Raw genomic sequence first — 19,095 nt, forward strand, 5'->3', positions numbered from 1 at the left:
AATGAAGTAAAAACGATTACAAAAAAATGGTTCTGGGGCTTCCCTGGTGGCGCAGTGGTTGGGAGTCTGCCTGCCGATGCAGGGGACACAGGTTCATGCCCCGGTCCAGGAGGATCCCACGTGCCGCAAAGTGGCTGGGCCCGTGGGCCATGGCCGCTGAGCCTGTGCATCCAGAGCCTGTGCTCCGCAACGGGAGAGGCCACAGCAGTGAGAGGTCCGCGTACCGCCAAAAAAAAAAAAAAAATATATATATATATATATATATATATATGGTTCTGAAGAACCTAGGGGCAGGACAGGAATAAAGACACAGACCTAGAGAATGGACTTGAGGACATGGGGAGGGGGAAGGGTAAGCTGAGACGAAGTGAGAGAGTGGCATTGACATATATACACTACCAAACGTAAAATAGCTAGCTAGTGGGAAGCAGCCGCATAGTAGCTCGGTGCTTTGTGACCACCTAGAGGGATGGGATAGGGAGGGTGGGAGGGAGACAGAAGAGGGAGGGGATATGGGGATATATGTATACGTATAGCTGACTCACTTTGTTCTACAGCAGAAACTAACACACCACTGTAAAGCAATTATACTCCAATAAAGATGTTAAAAAAAACAACGAAGTTACTTCTTGATCTGGGCACTATATGAGGTATCATAAATATCTATGTATGTTGCTGTTCAACAAATTAATGATAAATAATTATTGCCTTATTTTTTAAAAATGCCTTTAAAACCAAAAAGAAAAAGCCAAGAGCATCTACAGCTTTGGAAGCAGGTATCTTAGTCTTTAAAAAAAAAAACCAACAAAAATTACTATTCAAATACTGTGATTCAAAACATTCAAGTACAAAAAGTCTAGAGTTATATGGTACAGTTGGCCATAAGCCTAAGAAAGACTGTATAATTAAACAAGTACTAGTTGCCCTAAGCTTCTTAGTCAAGTGAAAATTGAAAGAACTGATTAATGCCCTGGATTTAGTTCAGTCTTTAAAATATGACACCCAAGAAAAGACTATCTTGAAAAGCTCTTTCATCTAAATAATTGGAATTCTGCTCTCAGTAATTTACTATTCCATAATGAAGTATATTGATTCCTCACCACTTTTTCTAAATAGTTATCTATATTGAAAATGTTCAAAATGTTATTCATAAAACACAACTGAAAGGTGAACTCTGATCTTCATTATATATCAAAAATAATTTTCATTTTGAATGTATTTCCTCACTAGTCATAAACACCAATTCACTCTAATCCTATATAGATGCTATTAATAACATTTTATACCGCCTATAAAAGCCAGTTAAGACTTCCATATACTTCATGAAAGCAGTGAATATACTATTTTAATGTTAAAGACTTGCTATCATCTTTTGAAGATCTTCACAACTTTTCCTTTAGGAGTTGGTTTTGCTTTTTTTTTTTCTGTGTTGTTCACTAAAAAAAGTGTTCTTATAACATTTATGCAACTCAGAAAATCATCCTTCATCTTTCAATGCAAAACCAATCCTAACTTTAAAAGGGTTCTAAGAAGGCAGTCAGCAACTCTGCTTAGGTAACAATGAAGTCCAAAGGCAGGAAAACTATGATCCTTGAGCAAAAGTCCGTCATTTACATATCATCTCTGGCTGCTTTAACCCACAAGGGCAGAGCTGAGCGCCGCAACAGAGACTGTGAGCCCAACAAAGCCTAAAATAGTTACTATCTGGCTTTTTATTTTACAGAAAAAAAGTTGCCACCCTCTGTTCTAAAAACTTTACAAAAAACAACATAAAAATCAAGGCAAAATGGAGCAGCATTTTCAAGAATCACAAGAAAACAAAAGGTGAACCATGGGTGCAGTCCAGTTTTCCTTCAAGTAGCAAGGTTACAGAAAAGGAATTTTAAACATGAAGGAACTCAAGGAATATTAGAGTCTTACTTGAGCAATCTACTAGAGAATTAAGCTTCAACCAACAAAGAGATGACTAGGAAAACTAGCAAAAGGACTGATGATGAGCATTTTACACATTTAACTGTAGATCTAAATTTAAAACTAAAGTGGAAAAGGGAATAGAATATATAAATGTTCTGATAAAGTAGAAATAATGCAACTTAAAAAAAGAAAGGAAAAGGGAGAAGAAAAGGGAAAAGTAGAAAAAGTCTGACTATGGGAGTGAAAAGATTACCATTAAAACCAACAAGCAAGATGGTGAAAGTTTAAATAAGAAAACAGAAAACTTAGAAGATTTCTTTAAAGTATAAGTACAAAGGTAACCACTATAACAATAAGACAAATCAGAAGAAATTTTCAAGATAAAAGAAGAAAACAGCAGGCACAGAAACACAACTATTATAATATACATGGTAATTACAACAAAAATGGGTTAAGATGAAATATATCAGTAACAGCAATAAATATAAATGGACCTAGCTCACTAATTTAGAAGATTTTTTATTTTATTTTTATTGGAGTATAGTTGATTTACAATGTTGTGTTAGTTTCAGGTGTACAGCAGAGTGATTCAGTTATACGTATACATATAGTCATTCTTTTTCAGATTCTTTTCCCATATAGGTTATTGAGTAGATAAGAGATCCCTGTGCTATACAGTAGGTCCTGGTTGGTTATCTATTTTATATATAGTAGTGTGTGTATGTTAATCCCAAGCTCCTACTTTATTGCCCCCACTAAAAGATTTTCATTTTGACTCACAAAACAAGACACAACTAAAAGTGATTCAGAAATAAAGGAATGAGCAAGTGTAGATAAGGCAAATAGAAACAATGAGAACAGGAATTGTGTACTGATATCACACAAAGTAGAATTCCAGCCCCAAATCCAAGCATTAAACATGAAAAAGGACACATTTTTTTCTCTTAAAATACATACTTCACAATGACTATATATAAGTGATGAAGACATATATACCAAACAACAACATGTATGGAGAAAGAATAAAGCAAATGTTAAAATAGTAAAACAAAGGACTTCCCGGGTGGTCCAGCGGTTAAGACTCTGTGCTCCCAGTGCAGGGGGCCTGGGTTTGATCCCTGGTCAGGGAACTAGATCCCACATGCTGCAACTAAAAGCCCGCATGCCTCAACTAAAAGACCCCCGCATGCCACGACAAAGATCTCATGCTGCAACTAAGACCCAGGGCAGCCAAAATAAATAAATATTTAAAAAAACAAAAACACAGTAAAACAAATGGTAAAATGTTAAAATTTGGGGACTACTGGTATACTTATCTAGGCATCAGTGTACTGTTTGTACAACTTTTCTGAAAGTCTGATGTCATTTCAAACTAAAGTTTAAAAAACTATGTATGTATAAACATATTTAAATGAAAACATAAATGGCGTTATGGATTTTCTTTTTTATATTTTTGAATTTTTATAAATAAACCACATACCACATACTTGTAATAAGATTTTAAAACAGTATTTTAAATAAAATAAAATAACACAGAAGAAAGGCATAAAGAAATGAAGCACATACTTTTCATCCAAGATTTTAGCAAGAAGAATAGACCACCATTACTATGGCACTGTTTCAAAATCTAGAATTTTAGAAAGTTCTCTAGATGAAATGAGGTATTTTAAAGTTGAGATGCCACATTTTATTAAAGTGACTTTTATTTACAGCATACTTCATGTTAGATATTCACAAGTACCTTTATAAAATACATTTTGTATCAAAAGTATTACTCCTGAAATACAAATTAACAAATGTCTTAAACTGCATTTAGATATTTTCCTAGACTGACATTTTGAAAATTCTCTTCACAAAGGGATCCAGGGTTAAAAATAAAATGTAAAAAGGTTCTAACCTCTAAGGACAAGTTTTCATTTATGGAAGATTAAAATTAGAACACAATGCCAGATTCATTTTGAGTGACAGAGAACTTGAAATTCTCTTCACAATTGAAGAACTGAAAGTAACAGTGACTTTGAAATCAATCCAACTGTCGATCTGTAGGCACCAATTTGACCTAAACATTAAGTCAAACCTGCTGTTGAATAACTTGCTAAAATCTCAGCAAAATTTTGTAGCAAAAAATAATTTGGTGATAAAAGGGCAAAAATTTCAATACACAGAATTTTCCCTATTTTATAAAACATTGCTCTCTGCTTCTCATGTTAAGAGTAACCTCCACTCTCCCCACCTACTTCTGCTTTCTGGTTTCCCCTTTGATCACTCCAGATGAAGGTTTCTCTTCAGTCAATAAAGCAGCATCCCTCCACAATAGATTTTCTTTGTTCTATGGGTCTCACTGGGGTATGGGAAGATCCTTTTGCTGCTTCCCTAGTTGTATAGTTCCACAGAATCATAGCTAAATCTCCCCCTAACTCAGTACTCCTAAACAGAGAGAAAAACTGATACGAATCCCACCCTGACTGCCTAGCTGTCATGGGGCAGCCACATTAATGAAAACAATTGGGGTATATAATTTAGATCTCTTGTGCTATGGCTTACCAAGATGACCTATATAAGAATGGAATAGTGGTAAATCAGTCATCTGTATCTGCCAACAAAGACATCAAAATGCAAAATAATGTCTGAAGAACATATGTCTACAGTGTCAAAACGATTATGCATATATAAAACTCACCCTGCTCTATATGATAAAAACTTTTCCTTTTGATTTTTTAAGAATTTTTAATACAGGTACCCAAAAGAAAAAAGTAAATGAGGAGAAAATAATAATGCCAGAGCAATCTAATTTCTTAAAAAAGGATAATGAGGGACTTCCCTGGTGGTCCAGTGGTAAAGAATCCACCTTCCAATGCAGGGGACTCGGGTTTGATCCCTGGTCAGAGAACTAAGATCGCACATGTCGCGGGGCAACTAAGCCCGCATGCCACAACTACTGAGCCCATGTGCCACAAACTACAGAGCCCACGTGCCCTGGAACGCCAGTGTTCTGGAGCCTCCTCGCCACAACTATAGAGACCATGTGCCCTGGAGCCCTGCACCACAACTAGAGAAGAGAAAACCCGTACGCCACAACTAGAGAGAAGTCCGCGTGCTGCAACAAAAGATCCCGTATGTCTCAACAAAGATCCCGCACGCCACAACTAAGACCCGACGCAGCTGAAAATAACTAATAAATTAAATGAATAAATATGTAAAAAAAGAAAATTATGTCCAAGCCATGAGATAATTCACAACACAAAGCTAAACATGCTGAACCAAAACCTGATTCTAATACTTCAGTCTTAATGTTTACAAGCTAAAACACATAGTTTTATTGACCTTCTGATAACAGTAACTGATAAATTCTAAGATGATTATTTTAGTAAACAGAGGTGACTTTTAAGAAAGCTTGAAAGGTAACCTTCAAATCTGAGATCTCCCACAGCCAAATGAGCTGGAAAATATATACAAAAATTATTACATCATATCTCCACTTTTGAGAGGGGTACAGGACCAAATTATAATGGCATATGCAATGAATGCATACCTGTTTTACTGCTGGAGGAGCCAGCAACGATCACCACAGTGTCCTAAAAAATATACATCATTTGTATTAAAGAGAAGCTGCTTGTGGCAACCGTGGAGACCCACTGCTTGGATCTCCCTTTAAGAAGGAAACCTGCCCTTTGGCTACAGGGAGTAGAATAGTAGAGCCACCAGCAGTAGTGGCTTTGAGATCTCTCACACCATTCAATCCTTCATTCCAAGGCCTGACTGTTCCCAGGGAGACCCCACTCAATGCCTGGGCAGCAGGGGCACAATAGGGCCTGGCCATTTCTGCCCAATGCAAGACTGATCTACAGGGTAATCCTCGCTTTGGAGCTTCCCCTTGAGCTGTCAGATTTGCATTGCAATCTGAGACTCTCCTTGCCCCATTCGGTTTCCTCTTCACTTTCCTTTTACAGATGTCAGATCTGCATTGCAGTCTAACGACTATAGTCCAATCCTTCTTCATTCCCTTCTACCTCTACAGACGATATCTCACAATAAACCTCTTCCATTTCTAACTCCATCTCAAGATCTCCTTCCCAGATGACACTGCAAGATAATGACCTGAACTGACACAATACTTCTCTTATAAAGATACAAGTTGTTGGTCTTCCCTGGTGATGCAGTGGTTGAGAATCCGCCTGCCAATGCAGGGGACACGGGTTCGAGCCCTGGTCCAGGAAGATCTTACATGCTGCGGTGCAACTAAGCCCGTGCGCCACAACTGAGCCTGCGCTCTAGAGCCCGCGAGCCACAACTACTGAGCCCACGTGCCACACTACTGAAGCCCACACACCTAGAGCACGTGCTCCACAATGAGAGAAGCCACCACAATGAGAGAAGCCACCACAATGAGAAGCCGGCGTACACAACGAAGAGTAGCGCCCGTTCGCAGCAACTAAAGAAAGCCCGCACGCGTGGCAACAAAGACCCAACACAGCCAAGAATAATAAATAAATAATAAACTAAATAAATTTATTAAAAAAAAATACAAGTTGTCTCCCTAACGTTAAGATGTTACGGAAAACCCCGAACTTTTTGGCCAACCCAATATTTTAGATGTATCTCTCACTTACAGATACACACATACATATGCACATACCACAACCTTAGCCAACCAAGCTAAGAAATTGTTTTATAGGTTAAATCTACAGTACCTCTAAAACTTGCTCTAAATGTTTAAAGCTCAAATTTGAAGCATATTTTAATATCAACATTAACTTTACATATAATTTCTTACATTTTAAAATTTTTACCACGTATTTTCAGCTTCAATAACCAAACCTGTTAAAGAAATACACAATCTTAAGTTCATCATATGAATAAAATAATCCTACAGAAGGCTCCATATTATGCTTAATCCTGTCACGACTTCCAAAAGAATATGCCAGTTAAAAATAATTACATGGGGGCTTCCCTGGTGGCGCTGTGGTTGGGAGTCCGCCTGCCGATGCAGGGGACACGGGTTCGTGCCCCGGTCCGGGAAGATCCCACATGCCGCGGAGCGGCTGGGCCCGTGAGCCATGGCCGCTGAGCCTGCGCGTCCAGAGCCTGTGCTCCGCAACGGGAGAGGCCGCAGCGGTGAGAGGCCCACGTACCACAAAAACAAAAAAAAACAGCTAAAGAGGGCTTCCCTGGTGGCGCAGTGGTTGAGAGTCTGCCTGCCGATGCAGGGGACACGGGTTCGTGCCCCGGTCCGGGAAGATCCCACATGCCGCGGAGCAGCTGGGCCCGTGAGCCATGGTCGCTGAGCCTGCGCGTCCGGAGCCTGTGCTCCACAACGGGAGAGGCCACAACAGTGAGAGGCCCGCGTACCGCAAAAAAATAAAATATAAAAAAAATAATTACATGGCATTAAAACATACTAGGAACAAGAACAATGCAACCTCATATTTTATACAACATTTTAGAATTTACAGACCATTTCTACACCTATCATCCCACTGAATCGAGCACTTTGACGTTGTTACTGCAGGTGTATGGATAAGGAAACTGAGGGTCAAAGAGACCATTTCTCTCAAGTCAGAACTGCAATCCAAATTCTACTAATGCAACTGACCTCAAACCATAGGTAATGATTAATACAGTTGATGCCAGTCAATATTTTCTAATATTTATTCCTAACTGATCACCTGAATAAAAACAAAAAAAACCCTTCAGTCTCTAACTTGTCATTATTAAAGATCAAGACACCTATCGGGGTAGCATGATTAAAAAAAAAAGATTATTAAAATAAAATTTATCTAGAGGCCAAGAACACTAAAAAAAAAAAAATACACTGCCTTGGAAGTCAGTTTGGATGGCGGTCCACTGATATAATTTAACTTACAGTGCTTGGGAATTATAGAACTTTTGTAAGCACTCAAGCCAAAGAAACTGCAAGTTTTAAAAATCAGTAAATTAAATGGTTATTTATTATAGTCTTAAAGGCAGTCATGTCTTGAATAAGATCAAGATACAAAGTAAACTAAGATAAAACCTCAGAAAGCATAGTTTTTTGCTTTCAGACACAGTGGAAATAACAAAACACTTAATCTTCAATTTCTAGCCTTCTACAAGGAAATCAGCAAGGCCTAGGAAAGGAGCAAAACCAGACGTTCCCAGAGGCAACACAGCTGAAGGACTACAGATAAGAAACTCAGCCTCTGTAATTTTCTCACCCATAAAACTATTATCTGTCTAACCTACCTCAAAAAGCTGTAAATAGCAAAATGAGATGATAGATATAAAAACCTTCCTAAGATGAAACAACTAAAAACCACCCATTTGCTAGAATTCAAATTAAATGGCCCTAAATCTCTAAGAGACATCGCAATGATTCTCAGGAAAATCTCACCAAAAGCCCTTTTTGTCATGATACAGATCAAGGTTCTTTCGAGTAAGACTGCGAGGAAGTAAGAAAAGAATTATGTACTATACTATAATGCTGTACATTTTCAAATGCCACCTGTGTTGCACTACTAGCAAATCCATTTACATCTATTTCACAAAACTTCATACAAGGTAGGACTGTCTCTTTTTAGAAATATTATTCATAAGTACAATGTGTATCAACATTTTAAATAAAATTTGAGCATTTTCATAAGGACTACTGTTAATATCAACGTTTAGAAATAATCACAACACTGACCATCAGAACATTTTTGGACATATAACCCACGAAAGTATGCCGTCACATTAAGAGTACAAATTTCAGTAAAGTAACATGACCCACTTTTCTACTCCATTAGGAGACACTATCTATTGTACTTACTTCTGTATAACACTTTGCAAGCTTAGCATCATACCCAGCTCTCCTTTCATCTTTTCTCTGTTAGCACGGCACTCTGCCAAGTATCGAAGAGCCTACAGCGAGAGCAGGAATAGGTCAGTCCACATGCCAGACTACTCAAAATTAAACCCACTACTAAGCTACTGCGAGAGGAAAGAGTGAAAAACAGGGCTTTGCTTTTAGAACCAATTGGTTTTGAATGTTTAGAAACTCTTCTTTAAATGTGATAAGCAGAGCAGTCCTCTAGGGGACAAAAATATTCCTTTGAGCTGCAGTAGCTGAATCTGCTCTTTGAAATGAAGGTTCCCAACTTATCTGCAAGGTCAAAATTAGGCTGTTCCGGTTTCATTTTCACCACTTCATCTTGACAAGGATACAAGGAACTATAGTCCATTTATTAATTTCAGGGAGCAGTCCCAATAGCCATCATTTCCCTAGGTGCTTTTGACATATTAACTAAAATAAACTGCTGAGAGGGACAAAACATACAACCCCCTTTATGGAATGAACTGTTTCTAGTTTTATAAAACACCTTTAAAATGACTTTTTTTTTTTTTAAACTGAAAACCAAAAGACGAACTCACTCTCACAAATTCCTATTCTGTGAAGTTAACTTTTCTAGGATGCTTTTCTCTTAAGATTTAAAGTACATTTTTGCAAGTATTTCCTTCACATGCTGATTCTTGAGGGATTTTATTAGCTGTTCTACAAACTTCCTAATCTCTGATCATTCACTGCAGACTTTAGTACCTGATTCGCAGGGAAATACCTCTGTGAACTACACCATCCAAAGCTGCCCCCTCAGTTCACTGACCTTCTCATTTCCTACTAGTTCTCTACACTACATTTCCAAAGTGCCTGGTCCTTACCAAAAATGGTACTATCCATGAAATCACAAATCCAACAACCTGTCTCTGACTACAGTCTCCTATCCTTTCTGTAACTAGTCTTACCTTGATTTTCACTTTGGTCCATATAGGATTAACTGCCAAGGGAACTGCCCTCCCTTCATAAAAAAACTAACAAACAGGACAACTGGATGAGAAGCAGCATAGGACTGGAATCCCTAAGAGAAATGATGAGGCAGATCCTACAACTGCCCCATCTTACTGCTTTGGAAGCAGTTCCAGACTGCAGCACAGGGAGAAGGACGCCCAGTGAAGTCCTGGGGTCTTGCCAAGCTAGGGAGACAGAGATGAGAGCTGGGGAGGTTAGGGTGGAGTAGTATAATAAAAAAATACATGTCTGCTCTTCGTCTAGTCCCTGGCATAGAGTTCCTAAAACCCTTGGAACTTTTTGATAGGAGTTTGTTATTCATAAGGAGGCCCTGTAGATCACACTTGGGTGAGTTCATGTTAAAGAAGTGAGTTAGGCTGTGTCCCCTAGATGGCCTCAGGAGGCAGCTCCTCACTACAAAGACCAAGTGATTAGAGGGTGGGAACTTTCAGCCCCACCCACTGACCTGGGAGGTAGGGAAGGGCTGGAAATTGAGCTCTATAAAAACTCTTGAACAAGGAGATTCAGAGTTTCTGGCTTGGTAAATACATCCACCTGCCAGGGTGGTGTGCCCCAACTCCACAGAGACGGAAGTTCCTGTACGCAGGACCCTTCCAGATCCTGCCCTATGTGCCTGTTCATTTGTATCCTTTATAAAAATCTGGTAAATGCAAGTAAAGTGGCTTCCTGAGTTCTGGAGCCATTCTAGTAAATTACTGAACAGAGGAGGAGGTCACTGGAACACTCAATTTATAGCTGCTCTGTTAGAAACATGGGTGACCTGATACTTGCAACTGGCCTTTGAAGTGAAGGCAGTCTTGGGGAACTGAGTCTTAAACCTGGGGAATTTGATACCTAACTCTGAGTGGTTACTGTCAAAATTGCATTGTTGGTCACCCAGCTGGTGTCCACAGAGGACATTGGCTGGTGTCAGAAAATACCCCAGGCAGCTAGAATTTGCAGAGCAGAGTAACAGAGAGGAGGGATCAGCACAGCAAGACAGCTCCAGAGATCTACAGAGGGGTGCCCAAGAATCTATGGTTGAATACTGACTTGCACATGCCTGGAGTAAAAGACCAAAGGGCCTGGGACTAAAACCACCAGAAAGTAGGGAAAACCATTCCTGGACCTCACACTGGGCTGAGAATAGTCTGTGACACCACCAGCCAGCAGTGAAAAGACCTCACAGTGCAGGAGGAATCAGGGTGAATCCTCAGAAGAGCATCCCATTAGGAGTCTTGGAAGGATCAAACTGATCCCAAGTAACTTAAGGGCAACCAAGAATAAAGTTGAAGAATATTTATAGGGACACCAAAACCTCCAAAGCCCATACGATAAAATCTGTGATGTCTGGCATCTGATTAAAAACTACCAGACACGAAAAGCAGAAAAATATGACTTATAATCAAGGGGAAAAAAAAAATCAATAGAAACAGACCAAGATATGACAGAGGCAAAATGAGAAATAAAAGCATTAAAATAGCTATTATAATTATGTTCCATATGCTCAAGGATGGGTAGAAACACCTAAGTATCGTGTGAAAAAAAATGGAAGATATTAAAAAGACCCAAATGTAACTTCCAGAGGACAAAACATAATGTCTAACATGAAAACCACAGTGGATAGGATTAACAAAAGATTAGGCACGATAGAAAAAAACATCAGTGAGCTTTAAAATGCAGCAATAGAAACCATCCAAAACGAAGGACTGCGAGAGAAAAGAAAAAGACTTAAAGAAAAAAAAAAGGAACAGTGACCTGTGGGACCACATGAGGTATCTAAAACACATACAACTGGAATCCCACGAGAGGAGTGACAGGGAAGAGACAGAAAAAACTTGAAAGAATGATGAATCACAATTTCTCAAAATTGATGAAAACTGTAGAACCAAGACCAACAAATCCCAAGCAAAACAAGAACAAAACCAAAACGCAAAGAAAACCATCCATATTAAGCACATTATAATCATTTGCTGAAAACCATTGATAAAGTCACAAAAGAAGCCAGAAAAAGGCTTATATATTATATGGAGAGGAACAAAGGTAAGAATCACAGCAGTCTGCTCATTAGAAATAATTTGAGCCAGAAGATAAAACAACATCCACAGGACTTCCCTGGCAGTCCAGTGGTTAAGACTCTGCGCTTCCAACGCACACGGCACAGGTTCGATCCCTGGTCGGGGAACCAAGATCCCACATGCCACTCGGTGTGGCCAAAAAAAAAAAAAAAAGAAAAAAAAAAAAATGAAACATCTTGTAAAGCACCAGGGGAAAAAAGCCAAGAGCAAAACTGCATTACAGGGCTTCCCTGGTGGCGCAGTGGTTGAGAGTCTGCCTGCCGAGGCAGGGGACATGGGTTCGTGCCCTGGTCTGGGAAGATCCCACATGCCGCGGAGCGGCTGGGCCTGTGAGCCATGGCCGCTGAGCCTGCGCATCCAGAGCCTGTGCTCCGCAACGGGAGAGGCCGCAACAGTGAGAGGCCCGCGTACCGCAAAAAAACAAAACAAAACAAAACAAAACTGCATTACAAAAAACGTTAAACTTCTTCAGGAGGAAAATAAAAGACACCAGTAGAAATACAAATCTGTATTAAGAAATGAAGAAGGGCTTCACATGCCGCGGAGTGGCTGGGCCCATGAGCCATGGCCGCTGAGCCTGCGCGTCCAGAGCCTGTGCTCCGCAACAGGAGAGGCGGAGAGGCCACAACAGTGAGAGGCCCGTGTACCGCAAAAAAAAGAAATGAAGAACACCAGAAATGGTAAATATAAAATACACTTGATTTTTAAATCTTTAATCTCTTTAAAATAGCTTAGAGTAAGAGAAAAAAAATACTGTAGATTTTTTAAACATACACAGAAGTAAAATGTGTGACAAAAAATAGCACAAAGGATGGGAGAAGGAAATGGAAATATATGGTTGTAGGATTCTCACATTATACATGAAGTAGACTGTAACAAGTTAAAGATGTATAATGTAAACCTATAACAACCACTAAAAAAATTAAAAACAAAAAGGTATAGCTAATAAGTCAACAGTGAAGATAAAATGAAATTATGAGAACACCAACATATTCTTCAACCTCTCTGGGAACTCTGAGCCCCTGGCTCCCTCTACTCTCTCCTTACTAGGTCCCTCCATGACTTGACTTCTCTTCTTATTTAGCCCAGCACCTACAGTCTACTGTTTCAACTACTCTCTTGCCAAAATCCTAAACGCCCTTAATTACCAACTTGCCTGGCCAAGAATCAACCTCAAACAAATTCAACTATCTGGCTCTCAGGGCCTATGGCAGGCCTGAACCAGGGTGAAAAAGGAGTTTCATAAGCTGTAAGCCTCATATCAGCGTTACCAAACTAAGCAGTCCCTCAACGCTTGTGAACAATCTCACCATCGTCCTCAGTTAGCAACCTTTCCCATTTTCTGTACCAACTGTGAGAGCCTTCTCCTCAAACCTTTCCCACTTCAGCAGCCCCTTGCCTTCTGAATTTAAATAAGTTCAAGACTAGTCTATTTAGAATAAACAACCCCCTTCAACCCCAAGTCTCTGTCAAGAGACCAACACACTCTCTCCTCTCACCCTTATTCCAATTCTCATTGAAATAGGACCCAAACTAGGGGCCACGCAAATATCCCCATTTGTTACTACTGTTCACTCATACCAATGTCTGTTTTGCCTAAATAAACGTCATTCTATGAAAGTAAAATAGGAAATCTGTATTATGTACTTTGATTTCTGAAAAGAAACAGCCTATATTATTTTTCTGTATGAACTTGTGAAATTACACTAAATGGGAATTGATCATGGGTCCTTAAGTAAAGGACAATGAGTTTAAAATTTTCTATGACAGTAATTTTCTTTTAAACTTTTTGCTGTGAAAATTTCAGAAGACACAAAAGTAGAGAAAATGTGTGGTGACCCCCATGTATCCATCATTCAGCTTCAACAATTATCATCCACTAGGCAATCCTGTTTCATCCATCTCCCCCGCCGCTAACCACACTGGAGCATTTTATAGCAAATCTCACAGAACATATAATTTCATTTGTAAATACTTCAGTATATCCCTAAGAAGTTAATGTTTTTTAAAAAATTAACTTAGTGATAATACTATTATAATACCCTGCAAAGCAATAAGTGGTTCTTTAATATTATCTACTGTCTTGTCCACATTCAAGTTATCTAAAAATATGTTTATGGTTGATTTGTTCAAATTGGGATCCAAGTCAGGTCCACATATTATACCTGGCTGATATGTCCCTTAAGTCTCTCTAAATCTGTAACAGTTACTGCTATGCCTTTCGCACACCCCAACTGCCTTTTTAATGCAATTTATTGTTCACTGAACTGGATTATTTGTCTTCCAGAAATTTTCACATTCTGTATTTGCCTGATTGCTTTGTATTGTTCTTTATCATGTTTCTCTAGCCCCCACATTCCTCATAATATGGTAGTTCCTTGTGCATTATTAGCTATTATCCTGTATATTTTCTCTTTTCTTCTCCTTTAGCTTTCCTTCCCATCTTGTATTAAAACAAGTGCTACATCCATCTACTAATGAACAGATAAACAATCTGGCACACCTATATAATGGAATGAAGGAACCATAAAAAGGAATGAAGTACTGATACATGCTACAATGTGGATGAACCTTGAAAACATTAGCTCTGTGAAAGAAACAAGTCACAAAGACCACGTATTATATGCTTCCATTTATATAAATATATACAGGCACTTTTGCCAGAGATATACGCAAATACAAAGAAACAGGAAGTCACGGCTGCTTAGGGAAAGAGGGTGAGGCTGAGAAACAATAAGAGCAGAGTTTCTTTCTGAGGTGATGAAAATGTTCTAGAATTGATGGTGGTGATGGCTGCACACTCTGTGAATACACTAAAACCCATCGAATTGTACACTTTAGGTGAATTGCACGGTATATGATTACATCTTAACAAAACTGTTACAAAAGAAAAACAAAACCATAAGTGCCTCTTTGAGTGTCTTTCTGTACTGATATAATATAATCCTTAAGACTTCTTCTTAAGTGAAAAAAGGAAGTTGCAGAACATTCCATGCATGTAGTATGCTACCATTTGTGTCAAAGAATAAAAACAATATAGTATGCTACCATTTGTGTAAGAGGACTACACGTACATGTTTGCACATACAGAAATACATACAAACTTACTATTATTTGCTCTACACTTTTAACTTTTTACACTTTAACTTTTAACTTTTTACACTTTTAACTTTTTACCACGTCATCTAATACTTTTTCAAATTCTCCTTAATTTCAAAATTATAACACTGAGACTGAAATTACTAAAGGCAACTTACAAGCAGAGCCGAGTGGACGACAGGGGGGTTGGGATGGTCCATAAATAAAATAAGGCCGGGCAGACATCCCTGATCCTGGACAATGGCTCTACGGTTTAATGGATCTGCTGCTAGATCCCGGAGCTGGTTAACTACCGAGAGAGCATCAGGTTCTTCATTCATGGTGGAGGAGGACGAATTCATCTTCTATGCCATACACGTGAACAAAATCTTCTTAAATTCTGTAGAAATGGTTGGCAAAATTAGTTCTAGACTGGTGAGGCATATTATGGCATTTGTTAAATAATCAGAATCACAGCACTTTCAGAAAGAAACAGATGAATCTAAATCGCAAAAACTTAAGCATTTGGCAATTCCAGTCTGAGAACATAGGAAGCTAACTAACAACAACAAAAAATCAAGTTATTTATGTGTGCACAATGTTCAAAGAACACATCATCTTCATTATTCCAATAAACTTTTTAGCAATACATATTTTAACACCGAAGTACAATAAACAAGATCTTTACAGTTCAAACTTACAACCTTTGCTACACTTCTCAAACTGTAACTGCCAGTGTTTTTTTCCTCTAGAACACTTCTGGAGCCTAAGACAAGTGTCTCCGAGAAAAGTGGCTGGCTGACAGCTTTTTTTCTAAATCATCTGTGAACAAAACCCAGTTTACTGGGTTTACAAAAGATAACATCCCTTAAGAAGAAGGAGGGAGTCAAAGAAGGTCATGAACAAAGAAGCCAAGAAGGGGATCTTGCCCTGTGCCTCAGGCCAGTGGAGTCTGCGAGATCAGGGTGGATCTGAACCGAATCTAACCACACCTGTCCGTCCCTGAGTGGTCCAAACTCAGAAGAATGAAACAGATTTTGAGGTGAGGTAATTCATTTGGCAGATAAGGAAACAGTCACAGAGAAGTTAAATAATTTGCCTCAGGTGACAAAAGCTAGTTAGTATAGAACTGGGCTGAAAGCTTATTTATTATCTCCTAAACTGGTCAGCAGTCGTTCCACTTCCCATACCTTCCTTTTAAACTCAGCATACCTTTTCCCCACAAAAGTAAACAAGATATTTTAGAAAATGTAACATAATAAACATACAAGCAGAAATACAAAATAACAAGGAATAATTTTCACAGATGCAGAAAGTTAAAAATAGTAACTTCCATTAACCAAGTTACACAATATATTTCTTATTAGGAAGAATATAAAGGTGTTGGGGGAGGAATTCCCTAGCGGTCCAGTGGTTTAGACTCCGTGCTTCCACTGCAGGAGGCACAGGTTCGATTCCTAGTGGGGGAACTGAGATCCCCATGCCATGCAGCAGGGACAAAAAAAAAAAAGAATATAAAGGTGTAAATACTTTCCACAAAGTAATGAGTTAGTTTAATGCTAATTTCAAAAACCATGCCAACTGGGGGAGGTGGGCTGGGAAATTATTCTGTAACTCCAGACAGCCTACTAAAGTTATTTGGGAGGAAAAAGGTAATAAAGCTGAAATGGTCTTCCCATATATTGAAATATACAAAGATATAAAGAGTAAAGCAGTAGTACGGGGTGGGAGGTAGTTGAGAGACACTTCTCCCAGGAAAGCTGTTTATACAGTCCATCTAAGAAAGCAGGCTCTACGTGAATCAGACCCTGGCTCCCCCACTTGGTAAGTGTGATTTTAGGCAGGTCACCTAAACTCTTTGTCTCAGTTTCTACATCTGTAAAATGGGATTAGTCATAGCAGCTATCAAATGGTATACTGTCCAGATGAAATAACAATACACGTAAAAGGCTTAGGTGACACATTCTAAGTGCTCAATAAATAATGGTTGCAAGTTACATGGGGTCAAAAATCAATGAAAAATAGTAAGATTATTCAATAAAGGGTACTGGAATAACTTCTAAGCAATTTAAAACCACTGCTAAGATCTTTAACTCGTAACACATGGGGGAAAAAAATCATATCCCAGATAAAATACTTTAAAAGTTAAATTTTTGAAGTTTTCAAGCAAGCATAAAATAAAGGACTCAGAGAAAACAAGGCTTCAACAGGATAGTATTTGGCAGATAATCTTCTCAAAATGAAAATATAGTTACTTCAGCAATTTTAAAAAGGATTTAACAAAAAAGCAATAGACTGAATACTGTACACAGAAATAAGACGCAAGGGTTTGCCTCTTAGGTGCTTCTATTATCAACATCCTGAATATTGCTGTTTACAAGCCAGTTTATGCATCATGAACTTTATGTGCTGTCACCAGCACAAATCCTGTCAAAAATGAAAATTGCAGAACCAATCACTGGCCCAAAGGTCCAAGAACCAAATACCCAGAGTAATGGCCTTTTGCTTACAACACTGGCCTTGAAACTGGAGCGCTCCATTCTCATCTAAGGAGTACTTAGAGAACCACTCAGTGGGAATGATTCTGAAAGTTACAGCCTTTCCTGTTCCTTTGAGATGAACAAAAGCCAAGAGTTAAAACTTCTAACCTTATCAGCCCATTCAGAAGGAGAGGGCTCAAATTAGGATCTGCCCAGGAAAATGTAGGGAATAACACAAGGTATACCTTTTACTTTCTCTTTTGTTTAGTTCAATTCGGGCAAACAAATCCTTATGACAATGAACGCACCCCAAACTTTAACAGGCACTCTGATCACCTAAGGGATCTTATTTTAAAAAGCCAATTCTAATTCAGTAGCTGGGGTGAGGTCTGAGAGTCTGCAGTTCCAACAAGCTCCCAGGTGAGGTCTATGCTGCCAGAATGACGCTTTAAAAAGCTAGGAGTTAAGTGATAGATGGGAGGCACCTGTAATTAGGTAGCTGCCTGATTTTCTTTCAGCCAAGATGTACCATTCAACTCAAAGAATTATTTAGCTCTCATATACAGAGTTTAATATAAATACACAGAGCTACACAACCACAACTTAAATCCATATTCAGTTAAGCGAGTTTTTTAAAAAATAACGTAAGCAGTGACATCAAATTTGGCTTGCCCTTTACTAGCAACTAACTCTTTGAGAAGTTGGGTTACCTCCTTTGAGCCTCAGCTTCCTCTCATAATAATCCTGAGTGGTTGTCAGGATCAAATAAGAACTTCAGATGGTGCTAACAGTACCAGCAATTAGCAAACAAGAACGATACTTGATCCTGTGGGAACCTCTATTTGGCCACGTGTTGGGGTACACACATAAGTACACTACCACGAAAGGAAGTGCTGTAGGCACAAACGCCCCCAAGAACTGTTTTTAAAATACAGAGATGTGAACGCTGGTCTCGCTTGAATGAAGCCGAACCCAACCATGTCCTTCTGCTCTTAGTAGACACGCAGGAGCATAAAGCTAATAGAAAGTTAGTAAACAACAACCTGGAGAGATGAAGAAGTGAGATGACACCCATTAATAATGTTAGGGTTTGTGAAAATCGGACGTGCAGGGGACGGGGAGAAAGTGAACAAAGCTAACATTTTCCCAGGACACGTGGGAGCAGAGCTTTAAAGCGCCTGGAGGGACGCACTGCCTCAAGGCAGGCAGCGCGCCCCGCCCAGGCCGACTGGCCGCCTGCGTGCAGGTGCCGCTTTCTGCGGCCTTCCCGGCTCCACCGCTTTGTCTGCCGTCGCTGGACCCTACTTACCGCTCCAGCGTTCTAGGAATCCGGAGCCTGCTGCAGCATCAGGGCCACACCGACGGATAACGTAGAGGAACCCAGCAGGCGCGGAGCGAGTCCCTCCTTTCGCAGACGCGGCCTCGGCGATGACAAACGACCCTACTGACTTTAGGAGCCAAAAAAACCTAGGACGCTGGCAGGGAAAGGCTTTACGGACTCTCCCCCATGACCCAGCCACCTCGGCCGGTTCTGCCCTCCCATTGGCTAATACCATTCCACGGAGTGTAAGACATCCAATCCACGAAGGCCTTCTTAGACTAAAGCGTTCATTGGTGAACAAGGGAAATGCTCGAAGCGTTGAACAGGAGGGTCTAGGGAGAACCCGGGAAGAGTGAATTGGACCAAACGACTCTCCGTCCATTAAGCGCTAAGCAATGGAACGTGGTTCCCTCTGAGAAGCCG

General features: G+C 39.5%; 1 protein-coding gene across 1 annotated transcript in view; it reads right to left on the minus strand.

Annotated features, from left to right (window-relative positions):
• ARMC1 (armadillo repeat containing 1) overlaps window positions 1-18,854 on the minus strand; it is a 35,352-nt gene extending 16,498 nt beyond the window's left edge. Inside the window, exons 1-3 of the mRNA XM_065895254.1 lie at window positions 18,661-18,854; window positions 15,051-15,271; window positions 8,702-8,793 (exon numbers count right to left, since the gene is read on the minus strand). Coding sequence (XP_065751326.1) covers window positions 8,702-8,793; window positions 15,051-15,233 — 275 coding nt within the window. The 5' untranslated portion in view covers window positions 15,234-15,271; window positions 18,661-18,854. The remainder of the gene's footprint in view (window positions 1-8,701; window positions 8,794-15,050; window positions 15,272-18,660) is intronic.
• Between the last annotated feature and the right edge of the window lie 241 nt (window positions 18,855-19,095).

This window comes from Phocoena phocoena, chromosome 17 (genome assembly GCF_963924675.1).
Source record: "Phocoena phocoena chromosome 17, mPhoPho1.1, whole genome shotgun sequence".
NCBI lineage: Eukaryota > Metazoa > Chordata > Mammalia > Artiodactyla > Phocoenidae > Phocoena > Phocoena phocoena.